At 43.3% G+C, this 22200-nt stretch overlaps 1 protein-coding gene across 1 annotated transcript in view; it reads right to left on the reverse strand.

Annotated features, from left to right (window-relative positions):
• The window catches only part of LOC139473108 (protein FAM170B-like), a gene marked incomplete at its 3' end in the record, with an annotated part of 33207 nt that extends 12102 nt beyond the window's left edge, over positions 1–21105 (reverse strand). Inside the window, exon 1 of the mRNA XM_071255628.1 lies at positions 20038–21105. Within this exon, the coding sequence (XP_071111729.1) occupies positions 20038–20729 (692 nt within the window). The remainder of the gene's footprint in view (positions 1–20037) is intronic.
• Positions 21106–22200: the final 1095 nt, after the last annotated feature.

Consider the following 22200-nt stretch of genomic DNA (forward strand, 5'->3'; position numbering starts at 1 on the left):
TAACTGCTCGCGGCTTCCTCAAAGATCGTGTGGTTCAAATTGGTACATAGAGCTCTCACTATTGCTAGAGTTCATCATTGTCCATCAGTAGGCACGAGCACGGTGTCTTCACCACTGATATAGATATTTAGAATCCTTGTATTGCTGTTATTCATAATTACCATCGTAAAAACAAGAACATCTTGCAAGGGCCATGCATGTGTACGTGCCTTCAATCGGAAAATAAACCTCGTTATTTCTCGTTTAGTGCTTAATAATAACTGAATGAATTTGAGTCGACGTCTCATATTCGTCCTTAAACCTTTGTAGTCAGTGTTCAGGGCGACGTGAAATATTTGTCATAACAAAGCTGGAGATGTTATTATAATTATGTTGACTTAAACTTGAGCAATTAGTTAGAAAAGAGTATGACCTAAAGAACCACCTTGCATTACTCCCACCATAATTTCCCACATTATTAAAACTTCAAAAAGCCACAAACCACCCCACCCCCAGCCCCTACCCTCACATATTTAATAACTCACAACACTAACCCGCGAGGCCCCCATATCGCTGATACTGCCGATATCGCGGCTTCCAGCTGACAGTGGACGTCTCGGCAATTCCCGGTCTGTTTACGCAAGTGCAGTGTGTTGACTTTGACGCGCACGCTCCTCCCAGTTAAGTAAAGGAAAATGAAGAAAGTGTTTGTCATTAAAGACGAATAAGAAACCCCCCTCGACCTTAATTATAGTCTGTTAGTGCGTAAACCGTTTCTATTATTAGCAGATGTAAATATTTTGGAGACGGTCCCAAAGTACCCTGCTAGATGCACACGTACCCGCGGTGAAGGTATGCAGGCTGGGAGGTTTCGTGGGGTTCAGGTAAATATTTGAGACATTTCTCTTCGGGTAACGCAATACTACAAAACAAACACGTGGGTCAAACTCCTTATTGCGTTGACTGCACCTATGCATGGAGAGACGTACAGCGCAGGTGGTTCGAACTCCCTATTGCGTAGACTGGATCATACACCGAGAGACGTACTGCACAGGTGGTTCGAACTCCTTACTGCGTAGACTGGACCCATACACTGAGAGACGTACAGCGAAGGTGGTTCTAACTCCTTACTGCGTAGACTGGACCCATACACCGAGAGACGTACAGCGAAGGTGGTTCGAACTCCTTACTGCGTAGACTGGACCCATACACCGAGAGACGTACAGCGAAGGTGGTTCGAACTCCTTACTGCGTAGACTGGACCCATACACCGAGAGACGTACAGCGCAGGTGGTTCAAACTCCTTACTGCGTAGACTGGACCCATACACCGAGAGACGTACAGCGAATGTGGTTCAAACTCCTTACTGCGTAGACTGGATCATATACCGAGAGATGCACAGCGCAGGTGGTTCGAACTCCTTATTGCGTAGACTGGACCCATATACCGAGAGATGCACAGCGCAGGTGGTTCCAACTCCTTAGTGCGTAGACTGGACCCATATACCGAGAGATGCACAGCGCAGGTGGTTCAAACTCATTAGTGCGTAGACTGGACCCATATACCGAGAGATGCACAGCGCAGGTGGTTCAAACTCCTTACTGCGTAGACTGGACCCATACACCGAGAGACGTACAGCGCAGGTGGTTCAAACTCCTTACTGCGTAGACTGGACCATACACCGAGAGATGCACAGCGCAGGTGGTTCAAATCATTAATGCGACAATGTGTTTACATGACGTCAGTCTCTTTGCAAACGATGAAAACAGTTCAACAATTGGCACGAACGAACCAATCAACGTGAAGCAAAAGATTATAACGCTAAGTGATTATTGCTGAAAATAGGTGAGGTGAGGTGAAATTGGGTTTAACGTCGCGTCCAAGATTATTGCACTTATATAGCGACGTGCATGTACGTGTGTGTGTTTGTGTGGCTGCTTGTGTGTTTGTGTGGCTGCCGATTTATAGTGCTAGCACATTTAGATACCATGCCGCAATTTAACATGAATACCCCACTCAGACACAGTATACTGACTCCGAGCCGACCAGTCCTTGTTTTAGCCCCTTAATGCCGAGCGCCAGACAGGGTAACAATAAGTACCATCTTTTAACGTCTTTTGGTATGGGGGGATCGAACCCCGGACCTTCCGCTCTCCGGGCGTACGCTCTACCACTAGACCACGGAGGCGGTCGACTGAATGACGAATATGGTACATAATATATATAGTAGGTGGAGGATTAACAGTAACAACAATTGCCATAGATGAGAGGGATTAGCATCATTGCTTTAAAATTCGGTTTGGTGATGCAGCATGAACCCTATATCCCCACTCCCCCCACCTCCCCCCCCCCCCCCCCCCCCCACACACACACACACACCACACCCACCCACCCACTCCCCTGTACATGTGGAGTTTGGCTGCTGTGAATATCCCCACCCACTGATATTATTCTTCAGAAGACGCAGCGCACACAATAAAGGTTGAAATACGCTTTGCAGGAAAACACCGTCCCCGCATCACGCGCGCAGCTTGCAGAACACATGCACGCCCTTGCACATCAAAGTGCAGCCAATTTGAAGCTGAGGAGGGGTGTGTGAGAATTCCGTGTACGTGTGCATGTGTTAGGTGCATGTCCTGCTCCTGCACGTGCATCCAACACATGCAGTGTACACCACATCTTACGGCGCCGATGTACATATTATCATTAGCCGTGAAGATGTTAGAGTGAGTGAGTGAGTGAATGAGGTTTTACACCGCTTTTAGCAATATTCCAGCAATATCACATCGGGGGACACCAGAAAAATGGGCTTCACACATTGTACCCATGTCGGGAATCGAACCCGGGTCTTCGGCGTGACGAACGAACGCTTTAACCACTAGGCTACCCAACCGCCCCTAAAGATGTTAGACGAAGACATGGGCCTGTGAAGATCCGGGGTAGAATAGGTCTTCAGCAACCCATGCTTGCCGTTAAAGGCGACTATGCTTGTCATAAGAGGCGACTAACGGGATCGGGTGGTCAGTCTCGCTGACTTGGTTGACGCATGTCATCGACCCCAATTGGGGTCGACGGGCATGTTGTCAATCACTGGGTTGTCTGGTCCAGACTCGATTACTTACAGACCGCCGTCATATCGCTGGAATATTGCTGAGTGCGGCGTTAAACAACAAACAAACAAACGAACGAAGACATGGTTCTCTCACGAGCTCTCTGTGGTGATTGTGTGAATGTGATAAAGCCCTCATGCTTGTGTGATGTGCATTAGGAGCGGCTACAAAAACAACAACGACAGCAGGAGATTAATGCACAATCGCCATGGTCGTCGTCGTATCGTGGCTTTCAGGGCGTTTAGGGAGGGTGATGCGGTGGCGATGACGACACTGATTGTCGGATGAAGAGGAGATTGGAGATGTCACTGTATCATTATGTATATCAGCAACATCCAAACACACACACATAGACGATATGTAAATAAACTCCGTGTGTGTAGATAGCGCCACCCACGCCGTCACGTGCTAGACATGCGCAGTCAGGTATGGTAGATTCAAGCTATGTTGTATAATATATCCTTTCTGTACAAACATATCGAGGATAATGGTGGGCTTCCTCTTGCTCCTCATCGCTGCCAGAAGGATTGGCTGATAGATGTTTTTACCCTCGAAGAGAGCAAGGGTCACGTGCAGCACGTGATGTTCGTTCTGCAGGCCAAAGACAAGGTTTCATAATGATGAAACGTGATGAGGGCTCCGCTGGTTTCACTAGCGGTATGCAAACGCACTGGTTTCACTAGCGGTATGCAAACGCACTGGTTTCACTAGCGGTGTCACGCGCTGAGAGGGAGCTTGTGGTTTCACTGGCGGTATGCAAACTCACTGGTTTCACTCGCGGTATGCAAATTCACTGTTTCACTAGCGGTATGCAAACTCACTGTTTCACTAGCGGTATGCAAATTCACTGTTTCACAAGCAGTATGCAAACTCACTGGTTTCACTAGCGGTATGCAAACTCACTGGTTTCACTAGCGGTATGCAAACTCACTATTTCACTAGCGGTTTGCAAACTCACTCTTTCACTAGCGGTACGCAAACTCAGTGGCTTCACTGGAGGTATGTATGTAGACTCATGCCCGTCAGTGTGTGGTGTATTGTTAAGCATGGCAGATCCCAGGTGCCCTCTTTAATCCTGTACCTACTGCACCAGGTGAACTCGACAACATACTTCATATCATCATCACGCAGCATACCGGGAACAATAGCCTCCCTGCAGTGGGCACAATTAGCGACTTGATGCACGGCGTGGGACGCTTGTGTATATTTGATAGATATCCTGGCGAACACTGCTCCCATTCTGCTGCAAATCGGGAGAAATTATTCAAACTCTTTAGAAAAATAGCTTGCAGTTTAGACCGTTTAAGAAATGCTCACACAACCATGTTTGGTGGCACATTAGGACAAGTTTCACCTAGGCACGGCCGAGGAATGGGTTCGAGTTCTCATTCAGTGTGACGGTAGCTAGTATACAGGTGTATTGTCAGAAATAGCGGTTGGCGAGCCCGTTGGCGGGACTCCAGGAACGTGTGTCCATGGTTGTCGTGACAGCTACCCGGGGATTTCAGGGTAGATATGTCCCCATGCTTGTCATGACAGCTACCCGGGGATTCCAGGGTAGATATGTCCCTATTGTCATGACAGCTACCCGGGGATTCCAGGGTAGATATGTCCCTATTGTCATGACAGCTACCCGGTAATTCCAGGGTAGATATGTCCCTATTGTCACGACAGTTACCCGGTAATTCCAGGGTAGATATGTCCCTTTTATCACGACAGTTACCCGGTAATTCCAGGGTAGATATGTCCCTATTGTCAAGACAGCTACCCGGGGATTCCAGGGTAGATATGTCCCAATGCTTGTCAAGACAGCTACCCAGTAATTTCCAGTCACAGACAGTCGTGGGAACCTGAGGACCACGGGGTCTGATGTGACGGAAATGCTGGCGGGCGCTTGTCTGGCGCGGCTGTAACAGTCTTCGTGCTGTGTTTGGGCAGACCGATTTAAGGCAGGGACTGTCGTTTTTATCGCCTTGCAGTTGATGAGCCTTCACCGTAAATCGATTATCAGTTGCCATTATAATACCGTTAGAAGCTGCGATATTGTACTCGACAGTCCGCTACCCCCTAGTTGACGAAAATTGACGAAAGTATCGGGTGTGTGGAGGCAGTTGTGTGGGGGTGGAATGGATGTATCGGGTGTGAGGGTGACTTGGATGTACCGGGTGTGAGGGTGGCATGGATGTACCGGGTGTGAGGGTGGCATGGTTGTATCGGGTGTGAGGGTGGCATGGATGTATCAGGTGTGAGGGTGGCATTGATGTACCGGGTGTGAGGGTGTGTGGGTGGCAGGGATTAATCGGGTGTGAGGGTGACATGATGTACCGGGTGTGAGGATGGCATGGATGTATCGGCTGTGAGGGTGGCATTGATGTATCGGGTGTGAGGGTGGCATGGATGTATCGGCTGTGAGGGTGGCATGGATGTATCGGGTGTGAAGGTGACATGGATGTATCGGCTGTGAGGGTGGCAGGGATTAATCGGGTGTGAGGGTGGCATGGATGCATCGGGTGTGAGGGTGGCATGGATGTATCGGCTGTGAGGGTGGCATGGATGTATCGCCTGTGAGGGTTGCATGGATGTATCGGCTGTGAGGGTGGCATGGATGTATCGGGTGTGAGGGTGGCATGGATGTATCGGGTGTGAGGGTGGCATGGATGTATCGGGTGTGAGGGTGGCACGGATGTATCTGGTGTGAGGGTGGCATGGATGTATCGGGTGTGGGGTGTCATGCATGATGAGAATAGGTAGCGCGAACATAACGTTATGGTTGAGGCCGAGGTGTAGGGTTGAGAGGTGAAGGGTTAGGGGTCGATCCTGTGAATATGGTACAATGGAATAGAGCTGATTGAGTAGGCTTGAGTCGACGGGATGAGCACTGGTAGATGGTCCACGGTTGTCTGGTGGAGGATGGAGGTGGCGTTAGGGTGACGGGGAAGTAACAGGGCCATTAGTACATGCCATCCACGCCTAGTCGCCTGAGCGACAACAAGGGGTAAGGTTGCCGGTAATGGTTCCAGTAGTAAGGGGTGTGTGAGCGAGTCAGCTGTGCCCCGCGGTCAGGCACACGAGAGGAGGTGGCGATCAATTACCAGATGTTCATGGTTAGCTGCAATAATGACGCGTGAAGAGAATCTCAAGTACCCCGAGCCTCCAACTGCTGGGGAAAGTAAACACTGTGTGATGGTTCTGGCGGAATCCAGGTTCTTGGGATCTTCCTATAATGTGATATTAAGTCGCTACACTTACCGAGCCCACATGGCCAACCCCTGGTGATGGTGTGGCCACTGCAAGAGGAGATCACCAGCTGGCACAACGTTAGACTGTCATTTAGTCCCAGAAATAAAGTCATCTTAATTTAAAATATATATCTACAAAATAAAAATAATATAAGCCCAGAACAGTCCTTAATTTCAAAGAGCCGAGACTTGCCGAATCTCCATAGACTTGAGATGGACCTTTTTTAAATGTATTATCTAGGGTTTTGGAGAAAGATGGACTTTCACAAGTCTCTAAGGTAAATAATTATTAGCTTAAATCATAATTTCTAGATTAAGTAAATAAGAAACACAAGTTGTCCCTTTAAAAGACTGGAGTCCTTACTATCCATGGACTTATCTTTCAGTACAGCCTTGTAGCAAGGCTAGGAGAAAGACGACACTGTGTTCTATGAATGGGGGATCCAGACGTTGTTCTAATCAACACATTATTTTACAGAACGCCCAGCATGTCCAGTGAACGATTTCTGTTTTAGCAAAACCAAAGGACAAATATTTTTCCATGATTTTCTGGAACAGACTATTTTTTTTCAGAATATTCCCAGCGCCCCCAGATCATCAAATGGACGACGGGGGCACAGGTGGCTCTGTCGTTTAAGGCGCCGCGATTCGCTGTGCAGAGTTGCGTCCCATGGGCACGCCAGAATTCTATGATTGTAGGTTCTAATCCCGGTTATATTTCTAGGTTTGTCAGCACCATACCCATGCTCGTGGGTTTCACCGAAGTGGTAAACGTCTGAGACCTGCATCACATCGGGCTTTCCTCCCACATTAAGCTGACACGCCGTGATATAACTGGAGTACTGTTAAAAGCGGCGTTAAACCCAACTCACTCACTCAAATGGTCGACCACTTGGCGTAGAGAGGCGTGAGATACAAGTCGATCCTGACAAGGTCAAACCTGGAGTTAGACATGGCCAAGAAACCTCTAGATTCACACTGGAGCCACATGGGAGGAATGTTTCTTATCTCCAACTAGTTCTGCTACATAAGAACCTGTTTAATCTGTTATTGTGTCAACATAGACGTTATGTAGGACATGGTCGTCTGGAGTGTGGAACCATCAGACGGTGTCGTTAGCGTCGTAACGCCAGTGAACGTGGCCGTCACAATGGTGTCCGTAGACACATACAATCTGGTCAGACGGCCGTATCCTACTCCGATCCGATGTCGGGCCACTGACCACTGAGTATTTGGTGTAAAGTATGATTGCCCATTTCTCCGCCAAACATAGACACATTATCTACAGGCGATGTAGTCGTAAATCTCCCTTCTACAGGCGATGTAATAGTGAATCCCCTTCTACAGTCGATGTAATAGTGAATCTCCCTTCTATACTCGATGTAATAGTGAATCTCCCTTCTATAGTCGGTGTAATACTGAATATCCCTTATACAGTCGATGTAATATTTAATCTCCCTTCTATAGTCGATGTAATAGTGAATATCCCTTCTATAATCGATGTAATAGTGAATCTCCCTTCTATAGTCGGTGTAATAGTGAATATCCCTTCTACAGTCGATGAAAAAGTGAACCTCCCTTCAACAGTCGATGTAATAGTGAATCACCCTGCTACAGTCGGTGTAATAGTGAACCTCCCTTCTACAGTCAGTGTAATAGTGAATCTCCCTTCTACAGTCGGTGTGAAAGTGAATCTCCCTTCTACAGTCGATGTAATAGTGAATCACCCTCCCCCAGTCGATGTAATAGTGAATCTCCCTTCTACAGCCGGTGTAATAGTGAATCTCCCTTCTACAGTCGATGTTAAAGTGAATCTTCCTTCTACAGTCGACGTAATAGTAAATCTCCCTTCTACAGTCGGTGTAATAGTGAATCTCCCTTCTACAGTCGGTGTAATTTTTAATCTCCCTCCTACAGTCGATGTAATAGTGAATCTCCCTCCTACAGTCGATGTAATAGTGAATCTCCCTCCTACAGTCCGTGTAATAGTGAATCTCCCTTCTATAGTCGATGTAATAGTGAATCTCCCTCCTACAGTCGATGTAATAGTAAATCTCCCTTCTACAGTCGGTGTAATAGTGAATCTCCCTTCTACAGTCGGTGTAATTTTTAATCTCCCTCCTACAGTCGATGTAATAGTGAATCTCCCTTCTACATTCGGTGTAATAGTGAATATCCCTTCTACAGTCGATGAAAAAGTGAACCTCCCTTCAACAGTCGATGTAATAGTGAATCACCCTGCTACAGTCGGTGTAATAGTGAATCTCCCTTCTACAGTCAGTGTAATAGTGAATCTCCCTTCTACAGTCGGTGTGAAAGTGAATCTCCCTTCTACAGTCGATGTAATAGTGAATCACCCTCCCCCAGTCGATGTAATAGTGAATCTCCCTTCTACAGCCGGTGTAATAGTGAATCTCCCTTCTACAGTCGATGTTAAAGTGAATCTTCCTTCTACAGTCGACGTAATAGTAAATCTCCCTTCTACAGTCGGTGTAATAGTGAATCTCCCTTCTACAGTCGATGTAATAGTGAATCTCCCTCCTACAGTCGATTTAATAGTGAATCTCCCTTCTATAGTCGATGTAATAGTGAATCTCCCTCCTACAGTCGATGTAATAGTGAATCTCCCTTCTACAGTCGATGTAATAGTGAATCTCCCTTCTACAGTCGATGTTAAAGTGAATCTTCCTTCTACAGTCGACGTAATAGTAAATCTCCCTCCTACAGTCGATGTAACAGTGAATCTCCCTTCTACAGTCGATGTAATAGTGAATCTCCCTCCTACAGTCGATGTAATAGTGAATCTCCCTTCTATAGTCGATGTAATAGTGAATCTCCCTCCTACAGTCGATGTAATAGTGAATCTCCCTTCTACAGTCGATGTAATAGTGAATCTCCCTTCTACAGTCAGTGTAATAGTGAATCTCCCTTCTACAGTCGGTGTGAAAGTGAATCTCCCTCTACAGTCGATGTAATAGTGAATCACCCTCCCCCAGTCGATGTAATAGTGAATCTCCCTTCTACAGCCGGTGTAATAGTGAATCTCCCTTCTACAGTCGATGTTAAAGTGAATCTTCCTTCTACAGTCGACGTAATAGTAAATCTCCCTTCTACAGTCGATGTAATAGTGAATCTCCCTCCTACAGTCGATGTAATAGTGAATCTCCCTTCTATAGTCGATGTAATAGTGAATCTCCCTCCTACAGTCGATGTAATAGTGAATCTCCCTTCTACAGTCGATGTAATAGTGAATCTCCCTTCTACAGTCGATGTTAAAGTGAATCTTCCTTCTACAGTCGACGTAATAGTAAATCTCCCTCCTACAGTCGATGTAATAGTGAATCTCCCTTCTACAGTCGATGTAATAGTGAATCTCCCTCCTACAGTCGATGTAATAGTGAATCTCCCTTCTACAGTCGATGTAATAGTGAATCTCCCTCCTACAGTCGATGTAATAGTGAATCTCCCTTCTACAGTCGATGTTATAGTGAATCTCCCTTCTACAGTCGATGCAATAGTGAATCTCCCTTCAACAGTCGATGTAATAGTGAATCTCCCTTCTACAGTCGATGTAATAGTGAATCACCCTCCCCCAGTCGATGTAATAGTGAATCTCCCTTCTACAGCCGGTGTAATAGTGAATCTCCCTTCTACAGTCGATGTTAAAGTGAATCTTCCTTCTACAGTCGACGTAATAGTAAATCTCCCTTCTACAGTCGGTGTAATAGTGAATCTCCCTTCTATAGTCGGTGTAATTTTTAATCTCCCTCCTACAGTCGATGTAATAGTGAATCTCCCTTCTACAGTCGATGTAATAGTGAATCTCCCTCCTACAGTCGATGTAATAGTGAATCTCCCTTCTACAGTCGATGTAATAGTGAATCTCCCTTCTACAGTCGATGTAATAGTGAATCTCCCTCCTACAGTCGATGTAATAGTGAATCTCCCTCCTACAGTCGATGTAATAGTGAATCTCCCTTCTACAGTCGGTGTAATAGTGAATATCCCTCCTACAGTCGATGTAATAGTGAATCTCCCTTCTACAGTCGGTGTAATAGTGAATCTCCCTTCTACAGTCGCTGACTGTACACACATAATTGTGGCTCGTGTCATCTGTTGTAGTTTTGTGTTCAAGCCAATTCCCCGACATCAGGAAACCTATTTTCACAGAGTCACGGTGATTCTACTAACATGAAGATTAATGCGGTGGTATCATTGAAAACTATTAACATGTCTTCACGTTCTTCTAGTTGAGAACAAGTTGGTGCGAAAGAATTGTCGACACTGCCGCACAGGCATCGCACACGTAACTGGACCATTGAACATCCGTTCACGAACACCTGGTGTTACAGACATGATTTAGACTTTATAACCAGTATATTTTATATACAAAGATATTCTTTATTAAAAGAATCCACTATAACCAGGATATACTTTATAACAGGAATCTACTTTATAACCAGGATATACTTTATAACAAGAATCTACTTTATAACCAGTGTATACTTTATAACAAGAATCTACATATAACAAGGATATACTTTATAACCATATTTTACTTTATAGCCAGGACATACTTTATAATCAGAATCTACTTTATGACCAGGATATACTTTATAACAAGAATCTACTTTATAACCAGGATATACTTTATAACCAGAATCTACTTTATGACCAGTGTTTAAAAAATACGCAGTTCATTCATTCTAAGCAGTATATGATATATATTTGGTTTATATTCTTTGTGTTTAATTCTTTATAGCCAGAATATGCATTTTGTCCAGTTTGTGTGTCCTATCCATAGGATTCTAAATATCTGTTGTTTTCTTTATATGAATGTTTCATAATTCATTTATTTTCTAAACAAGCGGTTTCGCCATAGCTAGTGTATTCTTCTCAACATCAACAAAATTATCAGGACATCATTTACATTATTTACATTATTTACATTATGTATTTAATAAAATGTGTCAATGATATATCTTTATTAATACCCTATGTGTCGAACATATATAGTTAATGATATGTGTCAAGTATATAACTTAATAATACCCTATGTATTGAGTATATATAGCTAATGATATCCTATGTGTCGTGTATATATAGTTAATAATGCCCTATGTATTTAGTGCATATAGTAATTAATACCCTATGTGTCGAGTGCATATAGTTAATAATACCCTATGTGTCGAATTTATATAGTAAATAATACCCTATGTGTCGAATGTATATAGTAATTAATACCCTATGTGTCGAATGTATATAGTAAATAATACCCTATGTGTCGCGTGCATATGGTTAAAAATACCCTATGTGTCGAGCATATATAGCTGAAATACTCAATATTTCAATGCTGCTGATGTCGAAGATTGTGAAGAGTTCAGTTCGAGGCTGTGGGATGGTGGTGGTTGATGACAATTCAAGGCTCCAGTATTTGGGCCCGGGAGATGTTGCCGTGTTGGTGGTATGTTAAATAGGTACCTCTGTAAACACGTACCGCATCATAAAAGACAGAAACTCCATAAACCCACATAGATGCATTCTGCACAGTCCCGTCGCACCACGGAAGTGATATGGTGAAGAGGATACAAAACCGTCAAGGTGTTGAGGGGTTGAGTGACGCGAAGGGGGTTGGGGGGAGGTGGGGGAAACTGCCTCCTCAGTAATCTTAGGAATCATCTGTTAACCATGGGTTACATGGCAACATCACCAAATACTACATACTTTCTCACTATTCCTAGATAACTGTAAAGTTTGAAGTTGACTTAAACTCGTTAGGATCTATTCCTGAGCTGCAGAAGAAGCGAGGGCCAAAACTTACATTCCGACATACGTGTTGCCTCATAGATTCCTAAACACGAAAGTTGAACGTAGTTATAAGCGAAAGTAGTAAAAATGGGCTATTTAAAACACAAGGTAGTGACATAGCTGTCCTGGGGAACGTATCTGTGTGTAAATAAATTTCATTCCTATCTTCCTAGGGAGTATACTACTATCTAGTCGGCTGGAAGGTTGAACAATCTCATCCTGCCGGGTACCCACTTGCTGCTGATGAAAAAAGAACTCGGGTATATGGAAACCAGGAGGTTTATGATATCTGTATGGATAGTGAACACGCAGGTTTAGTGACGACTTAATTCCCACTGCAAAGCTATCACTAAACGCTATGTGGAATCGGTGTCTTCCTCAGACCCTGTACGATATACAATCCATGTACTACAGAAGTGCAGTATGGTCTGTGTACACTGCGCAGGTGATAATAGAAATATCCCGTTAACAATGATCAAACATGTGATATAAATACTTCGTTAACAACACTGAACAGCCACATCGTAGAAATACCCGTTAACAATGATCAAACATGTGATATAAATACTTCGTTAACAACACTGAACAGCCACATCGTAGAAATACCCGTTAACAATGATCAAACATGTGATATGAATACTTCGTTAACAACACTGAACAGCCACATCGTAGAAATACCCGTTAACAATGATCAAACATGAGATATAAATACTTCGTTAACAACACTGAACAGCCACATCGTAGAAATACCCGTTAACAATGATCAAACATGTGATATAAATACTTCGTTAACAACACTGAACAGCCACATCGTAGAAATACCCGTTAACAATGATCAAACATGTGATATGAATACTTCGTTAACAACACTGAACAGCCACATCGTAGAAATACCCGTTAACAATGATCAAACATGTGATATAAATACTCCGTTACAACATTGATCAGACACATCGTAGAAATACCTTGTTAACAATTATCAGACACATGATAGAAATTTCCCGTTAGCACGTGACAGAAATATTCCGTTAACATTGATCAAACATGTGATATAAATACTCCGTTACAACACTGATCAAACACATCATTGAAATACCCGTTAACATTGATCAAACATGTGATATAAATACTCCGTGAAAACACTGATCAAACACATAACTGAAATACCCGTTAACATTGATCAAACATGTGATATAAACACTCCGTTACAACACTGATCAAACACATAACTGAAATACCCGTTAACATTGATCAAACATGTGATATAACTACTCCGTTACAACACTGATCAAACACATAACTGAAATACCCGTTAACAATGATCAAACATGTGATATTAATACTCCGTTACAACACTGATCAAACACATAACTGAAATACCCGTTAACAATGATCTTACACGTGATAGAAATACCCCGTAAACCATGATCAAAAACATCAATGAAAAATACCCGTTAACAATTAACAAACACTTAATAGAAATACCCCGGAAACATTGATCAAACACATTACTGAAGTACCCGTTGACAATGAATAAACATGTGATAAAAATTCCCTGTTGTTCATTCTATTCTGATTTAAGGTATGACTTTTGGAACGATGTAACAGTATTATTTCCATCTTTTCTACACCAATCACCAGTTGACCAGTTTAAATATCTAATGCTCAACTCTGATATATGCAAGCCCCTCGCCGAACTCATATCTAGAATGCTTAGACGAAGAAAGTCTCATTTAACTACTTAAGTTTTATATGTTCGTTGGTTTGTGTATATTTCGGTCGGACAGTTGGCCGGGAAGTGTACAGTATTGTATTCACAACTGCATCACCGTGACTGTTCTTCTTCTTCCTGTTAACAATTATCGGACACTTGATAGAAATAAATACCCCGTAAACAATGATAAAAAACCCATTGATATATCCGTTAGCAATTATCAGACACGTGATAGAAATGCGCCGTTAACAAATATTAGAAACTTCATGGAAATATCCCGTAAACATTTTTTTAAACACATCGTTGAACTACCCGTTAACAATTATCTGACACTTGATAGACATACCCTGTAAACAGACAGGAATCACTATATTGAACTACCCGTTAACAATTATCTGACACTTGATAGACATACCCTGTAAACAGACAGGAAACACTTCATTGAACTACCCGTTAACAATTATCTGACACTTGATAGGAATACCCCGTAAACGGACAGGAAACACTTCATTGAACTACCCGTTAACAATAATCAAACCCTCTTTCTCCAATACATTTACAGGTTGGGGTGCGATGCTGTTAAACCAAAAAATTGACAGAGTAATAACTAAACTACAAACAGGCCACACTAAGTTAAACTCCCACCTACACCAAATTAAAAAACACCAAACCGGTAAATGCCCCCACTGCAACTTAAAAGAAACGCCTGAACACGTAATACTATATTGCACACATTACCAACAACACAGAACAACACTCCAATCCACACTAAATTGCAACAATCAAATGACACTAGCAACGGTACTAAACCCCCTAAATGACTTACAAACCTTTAAAGCACTAGGCATACATGTAATCAAAACAGGGCTACTCGGCCGCATTTAAAAATAAAAGTACAACAAACAAGCTGCCAATAAACCCTAAAATTCTTAACCTATAAAAACACACAAACTCCTTTTAGTCTACAGCCCCGCCTCCCCCCTCCCCCTCCCCCCCAAAAAAAAATTTAAAAAAATTGTTCTCCAAATTAAGTAAGCAGCCCTCACTTTTTCGGACATACCCTTTTCGACCAAACACCAAATTGCCTGGCGGGCCCGTGCGCGAAATACGCATATGTCGGAAAGCGCACGTTAAGTTCCTAATTTAAGTAAGTAAGTAATGCTGTTAAATGTATACATAAAGACTGGAAAGAATTCGGGAAACAATTTGCGTTTGTTAGCCAAAACCTAGTCAATTTATCGTTACTTTTCTTTAACGTTATGTTATTCTTTCGTCATCGTGTGCGCAAACCCGCCGCTTATTCGATGGGGCGGGCTTTCAGCCTTGAGGTATTTGCATAAGGTTTTCGCAGTTTTGTTTCAATCCTTGTGCCTTGTACTAAACGTTAGGCCGGGCGTTTGTCCAAGGATTGAGTGGGTCACAAAACAGTAGTCCTCCCACCACACTCGACGTCTACGTACAGATGGGATGTACGCCCTGGCGTCCCCGTTTCTTGGCGGCTATAGGAGGACAATTATTGCAGACAATGAAAACTAAATTTCCTGTTTATACGTCTGTGCATAATAGTCTGTTGAAGATGTGCAACCATGCCTAACATGTGGTCCGTCACATAACTCTGTTTAATTGTATTATACACAGTAGATAGTGGGAAATCTTACTGTTTAAGTGTTACGTAGTGAACAAATGTGAGACAATAAAGACATTATTGTCTATTTCTGTTGGTACAAACTCAAAAACATGGGTGTTATTTTCATTGTCATTGTGGGTATGCAATACATAACGCCCGGTGTAAGTAACGGGGCGCTGGGTAGCCGAGTAGTTAAAGCGTTCGCTCGTCACGCCGAAGGCCCGGGTTCGATTCCCACATGGATACAATGTATGAAGCTCAATTCTGGTGTCACCCGCCCTGATATTTCTGGAATATCATCAGAAGCGACGTGAACCCATACTCACTCATTAGTTTGCAAAAGAAAAAAAAGAAAACACTTTTTTGTCACTGTTATTGGTATTATTCTTGATATTAATAAATATAAAAAAAATCTTCTAATTCAATGGGGAGCATGGTGCGGGGAATTATGAATCATATTCAACATCTTTATTTATACTGTACTAAGCTTGACTTCGAGACACAACATTCCACATGGTATTTGATGTATCGATATGTTTTTTTTCTGCAAAGATTTCAATATGGTATTCAGCATAATTTTGAAAATTGCATTCAACATGATATTCGATATGGTATTACTTATGGTATTACTTGAGGTATTCGTTATATAACTTCAAGTTTTCAACAGGGAACTTGGCGATTTTATACACAATCGGGCAACATCGTGTTACAGGCAAATTAAACAGCGCGATCTATCGCACGTCATAGAACATAAGGGGGCAGTCGGGTAGCCTAGTGGTTAAAGCGTTCGCTCGTCACGCCGAAGACCCGGGTTCGATTCCCGACATGGGTACAATGTGTGAAGCCCATTTCTGGTGTCCCCCGCATTGATATTGCTGGAATATTGCTAAAAGCGGCGAAAAACCATACCCACTCACTCATTCACTCACTCATAGCGCGTTATATATCAACATGAGTTTAGATATTGCATATAATATTGAATCCATAATGGATTTCAGACAAGCTATAAGAGTAAAATATAGTCCCAAAATAAAGTTATGTATAAGGGTCAAATAAACTAATTCTATGAAGGAACCATTAAGTTTCTGCTTAATTTTAGAGTGAGTGAGTGAGTGAGTTATGTTTTACGCCGCTTTTAGCAATATTCCAGCAATATCACGGCGGGGCACACCAGAAATGGGCTTCACACATTGTACCCATGTCAGGAATCGAACCCGGGTCTTCAGCGTGACGAGCGAACGCTTTAACCACTAGGCTACCTGACCGCCTCCATAATTTTAGAACTGAAATATGCGGTGAACAAGGCGATGAGAGAGAATAGAGGCACGTTTTGTCATATATGTTCTGGGGTCTGTTGGAGAGATTGGCATGGCATGTATCGTGGCATTTAACATGATATCCAACAATAATTACAGTATTTTAGATATGATGGTATTCATCATGAGTTTGGGCCACAATATTAAATATGGTACCAAACATGGTTTTCATGGTATTGCTGGGAATATTCGTAATTTGACGTGTAACTTATCAACGTATTTAAATTGAAATTCACTGCAGTGTTGCACGCGCGTGTTGCGTGTGAGGTATATATTTAATTCAACAAGGACAAAGGAACTCAAAGTGATGTATCACAGCTTGATATTCCACATGAATGTTAGACCTTATTTATATTTTAATAAGGCATTCAACGTTGTTTTTTTAGCTATGGTATTTAGAAAGGTATTTAACTTTGTGCCCAGCTAAGACATGTGTTTTGTTGAGAACAGAGTTATTAACCCCCCACCTCCTCCCCCTCCACCCAACCGCCTCCCCCTCCCCCTGCGAGGTCTGGTCTGGGAGGGGGAATGCCTGGATAAATCACTAATGCGTCACCACCTTTGGAAAATAATTAAAATTTATATCCAGTTGTCACGGAGGTTTGTAAATTGAGAAGTCTCCTGATGAAGGTTCCGTCTGTGGGCCTCGTGAGGACATGGTGTTACATTCATAGACTTCACTCCCCCCAGACCTGCGTCCCCTCGCGCTCAACCCCTACCCCACCGCTCATTAATAAGTATAATTACTGCCCGTGCTGGATGCCTATAGAAGCTGCAACACGGAAAACTCGCTGTAAAGGACGGCGCGAGGTTGCGGGTTTGAGGTTTGGGGTATATTCGCAACGCTGCTACAGCCTCTATTCAATCAAGGCAAATACCAGGGCAATAGCTGTGTAGAGTACAGATGGGAATCCGCATTTCACAAGTTGTAATAATGTTGAAATCACATGACAGTCAACTACAGGACGCGAGGTCAACACGCGAGGCCGAAATGTCAACAGTTTCATTCATAAATAGACACGGGTTTGCCGCGTGTGCTCTGGCTGAAGAAGTGAGCTACAGAGACAACCTGGATGCCTCGCGATCACATTACAGGGTTTACATGAAATATTAGAAATTATTTAACGTCATTTACTCGAGGAGGACGTATATCTGTGTCACCGATCTGATTATCTTCACATTCCAGGCCAGGTGTCATTTACAGACGGGTAGAACGGTGTGGTTGGATGTTATATATAGTTACCCAAGTAGAAAGGCACCCGTCTAAAATAGCGGCAACAAGTTTCAGATTTAGGGCTTCTTATTCGATTGAAGGTCTTCATTTAGCCACGATGTGAACTGTGTTTAGTAAGGCGATAGATTTAAACAGGTGCGCGTTTTTACTCGGGGAACCCACTCTGCGAGGAGGCTGTGTGCGTCGGTAGAGCGCCCGCCAGTTCGCCACCGTGGACTGGCGTTCGAGGGGATTGTTTCCACTGGGTCGGCCCGGTGAATACAAATTATATGGCATATCAACGATTTGCTACATATCATTTTTATGAAGTTATGTTTTGCCAGTGTTCATCGTGCGTGACGCGGGGACGTTACATAGATTTGTGAGTTGGAGTCAAACCTTTCAGAGCGAACCCTCTTAAAGAGAATACTGCTCTCATTTTCATACTCGAGTGGCCAGATGCAAATAGACAGTGGTATGTGTCAAGTTATGATTTACACTTAACATGTAATGGCCGTGTGTGTGTGTGTGTGTTATATGGCCGGTGTGATCTGTGTGAATGTTAGTACTAGTAGGCGGCCACAGCCCCGCATACCACAAGGTAGGGACGGGAGTTTAAGTCGGCGTGAAAGCCCACAACTTTCAATACAGGTCAATTTAAACTTGAAAGAAATCCTTCACGTTGAGGCTTACACTGTCAGATAGGTGAAAAAAAGTTGAATAATAAGACTTGTAAACTATGTCAGTCGTGTTTGGGGCGCGCTGAGGCACACACATATTACTGGCTTGTCCCGGGGCGGCGATCAGAGAACGCTTGATTATTGAGGGGGACGGGGCGGATGATTAAGTATTATATGTCGGGAGGGAGAGAAGGGCTTGTGACATTTGCATGGGGAAGGAGAAATTTTGATTCTATTTTCATTTTCATTATTGACGTTAGATGATTATACGCCAGCCTGTCAGGCCTGGCTATTTCTTGGAGTTATATTGGATATATACGCATATACCCGCCTTAGCTATGCACCCACTATCACTTAAAATACTAGTAAATCTACCAGCGCCTTCTGCAACATTTATCTCATATTTACAACTGTTGTGTCTTATCAATACAGTATCTACTTATTAAAGTGTACACTGCAGCCTGCTCGTGATATACATGTATATAAATGTTTATACACTACGAATGAAAATAATATGTAATATCTACATATATAATGTATACCTCTCATGTTTATAGTTATATTTATTCCCATATGTAGATAGTTTGTACCTGTCCTACAAGGTTTTTTTGTAAATTAAAAAATCTTGATCTTGATCTTATTTCATTCACAAAATGTTTATGCACAGAAAATGTGCATCTCTTTACTAGGCCATAATAGCAATATTTGTATTCCTTTGTAATATCAATTTTATAAACTTACTGTTATAACTAGACATGTTCATGTTTTGTACCCTGCCCCCTGTGGGTGTTTATGTACAATAAATCTTCTTCTTCTTATTGCTATTATTAGGCGACATTATGCTTCATTACAAGTCAGTAATGTGTGTTTAAACACGGTATTGATGTTAAATACTATTCTATAAGGTGTCCGTGTTTATTAAACCACCAGCAGGACGCTCGACCCCGTTAGCTGTCGCTCGAGATTGTGTGGCCTTGCGCTTTCTTTGTTAAGACCGTTATGATATGTGCAAGCAAACAATGTCAACCTGTAACGGTATTAGATAATATTAGGTCATAATATATTCATTGTGAGACATTCAAGCCCTCGAGCCGAATTTCACAGGCACTATTCTACCTTTTTGACAGTCATCCCCCCCACCCCCCACCCCCAGCCTTCGCTCCCTCCTCTGTACACAACGTGTGGAATGTCACATTTCACGAACATGATTTAAAAACAAAATAATGTCCCAAGTCTTATTTTGATAAAATAATAGCGTGAAATATAATGAATGTATGAATATATTGTGGCTTCTAGCCCTAGTTCCTGCCGTTATATACGTTGTGGTTATACAAAAAAAGGTGCTACTTACATTCCAGTTTGCAGCACGAAGCCTGGGTTTGAATCTGGCATAGGCGAACCCTTGGTTTCCTGCGTCGGTGGTGAGGCGTCACGGAGCTCCTGTCTGAAAGGAGCTGGTTGCGGGAGGCGAGCAATATAGCCCTGTTGCTGCCGAGAATTATAAGTTTGTCTTGGGTTATATAATTGACGTGGCTGACTTTGTCTGACTGGGGTTTGTCTTGGCTGATTTTGTCTGACTGGGGTTTGTCTTGGCTGATTTTGTCTGACCGGAAGTCTTACAGGCCTTTGTCTTGGTATGGTTTGTCTTGTCGGGGGTTTTAAGGGGTTGTACTTGTAAGTTGGTCTTTGCCGACCATCCTGCTGCTGCTGCTGCTGTTGTTGTTGTTGCTGACGGCGTGCGTCAGCTTGACGATTCCTCGACCCTAATCTTTGTTTATATCTATAATCTTGACGTTGCCGAGCTAACTGTCGTTGCCGGAGTTGTCTCTGGCGTTCTAAATGTTGCCTAGCTCGTGAGTTATACGTCATCCTCCGTCTGTCGGAGTTCTGTCTGGCTCTAGTGTCTGTCCGGACCCGCTGGTGGTCCGTCACACGGATCTTGTTTTGTTCGATCTCTGCTCGCTTCTCAGCTCCCTCGGATAAGACAATGCAGGTGACACACGCCACGATCAGGAAGATCACAGACAGGTAGCGCCCCTCCATGGCCGGGGCAAATCTGTTTTACTCCACAAAATAAACTTTGAGACGCTCACAAACTCACGCGCGCTTCCTCAACTCCGAAATACCCCGGTACTCCCGATTTCGGAGGAGGGTCACGTAAATGAGCACCTATCGCTCGAAGCTTATAACACGGGTATATCCCACACGACTTCCTAAGAAGGTACGCTGATCTAACTTTCCTCTGTATCACGACAGCTTTCACAGCGTCTTGACAGACGGAACGCTTATCCGATACACATAATGGACGTTGATAGACAGAGCGACCTACACCTCCTTCTTCTCTCACTCTCTCCACAGCTGAGAGTAGGACCTAAATGACGGTACGTTCACAACGCGCGCCGCCACATCGAGGCTTGCCACTAGAGTTCAAAGGCTGGAGCTGTCATGCGCAACCGTTTTGTCGCTCCCAGTTGAACGCTCGCTTATGCAGCTAAATAATAAGCACCTACTTGTTCCTCACTCGCCTGAAGTTCTCGGACCGGACTGGATGATCCCGCTGCACCTCAACCTGCAGGCTGCTGAAGGCAGAGACGGTATGCACGCATGTATCCTTTCATTGTTAAAAAAAACTTGTATACATACTCCGCCGATTTATCTCGTTCCAGGCTGGTATAAACGTGGAATCTAATTCATGTACTTCTTGTTGTACTTGTGGCTGTACTTGGCCGTGTTCCGCGTGAACTTGATTAGTTTACAGGGCTTGTGTAGAGATTTCCCCCGCGTGGACATCGCTGATTTTATTAGTGAAGTGTATAAGTTTATGATTGAAACAAAAAAAGTACGTTAATCAGTTCATAGATAAAATCGCGCGGCTGACAATTATCAAACCGATTTTATTATATTTGTATTCTATAAATTGGAGCATAAAATTTCTTCAAAGAGTTCATTGTGATAATGTAGAAAACTTTCACAGTGATAATGTATTAAATTTGTGGTAAAAAGGCGTTGTCTGACGTCGGCCACAGCGATGCCGTCAACTGCGGTCCAAGACAGGCACGGCGAGGATTCTGTACCCATAATTCACAGAGCGTCATAGAGCATCATTTAGCATCAATGAACTTGATGTCTATAAATGGTCGATTGTACACCTTTATATTGATAACTTGTAAATACAAAAGCTTCAAGTGGAACGAAGACAACGTTTGAAGTGCATCGAGGACAATATCGCCCCCGGCTCGAGGCTATATGGGACGGTGACGGAGCTAGAATGGCGGGACTCAGGCAATTTAACCTGTTCACCTGGAACGTCGTTATTCCGCCATGGTTTAGTTTCATAGGATCCACGCCACCGCCTGGGATAGTTAGATTCATCTGACACTTTTATGTAAACCTAGCGAACCATCCGCTCCTCTCTCTTGTTAAAGGCGCACTTCAGCTCAACTCATGCGCAATAATACTTGAAGAGGTGGTCGGCGGTCGAGTGACAGCCGCGGAGTCATGCCATTTTAAAACA

Source organism: Haliotis cracherodii, unplaced genomic scaffold, assembly GCF_022045235.1.
Source record: "Haliotis cracherodii isolate W230 unplaced genomic scaffold, xgHalCrac1.p SCAF_27, whole genome shotgun sequence".
In the NCBI taxonomy this organism is placed as follows: Eukaryota; Metazoa; Mollusca; class Gastropoda; order Lepetellida; family Haliotidae; genus Haliotis; species Haliotis cracherodii.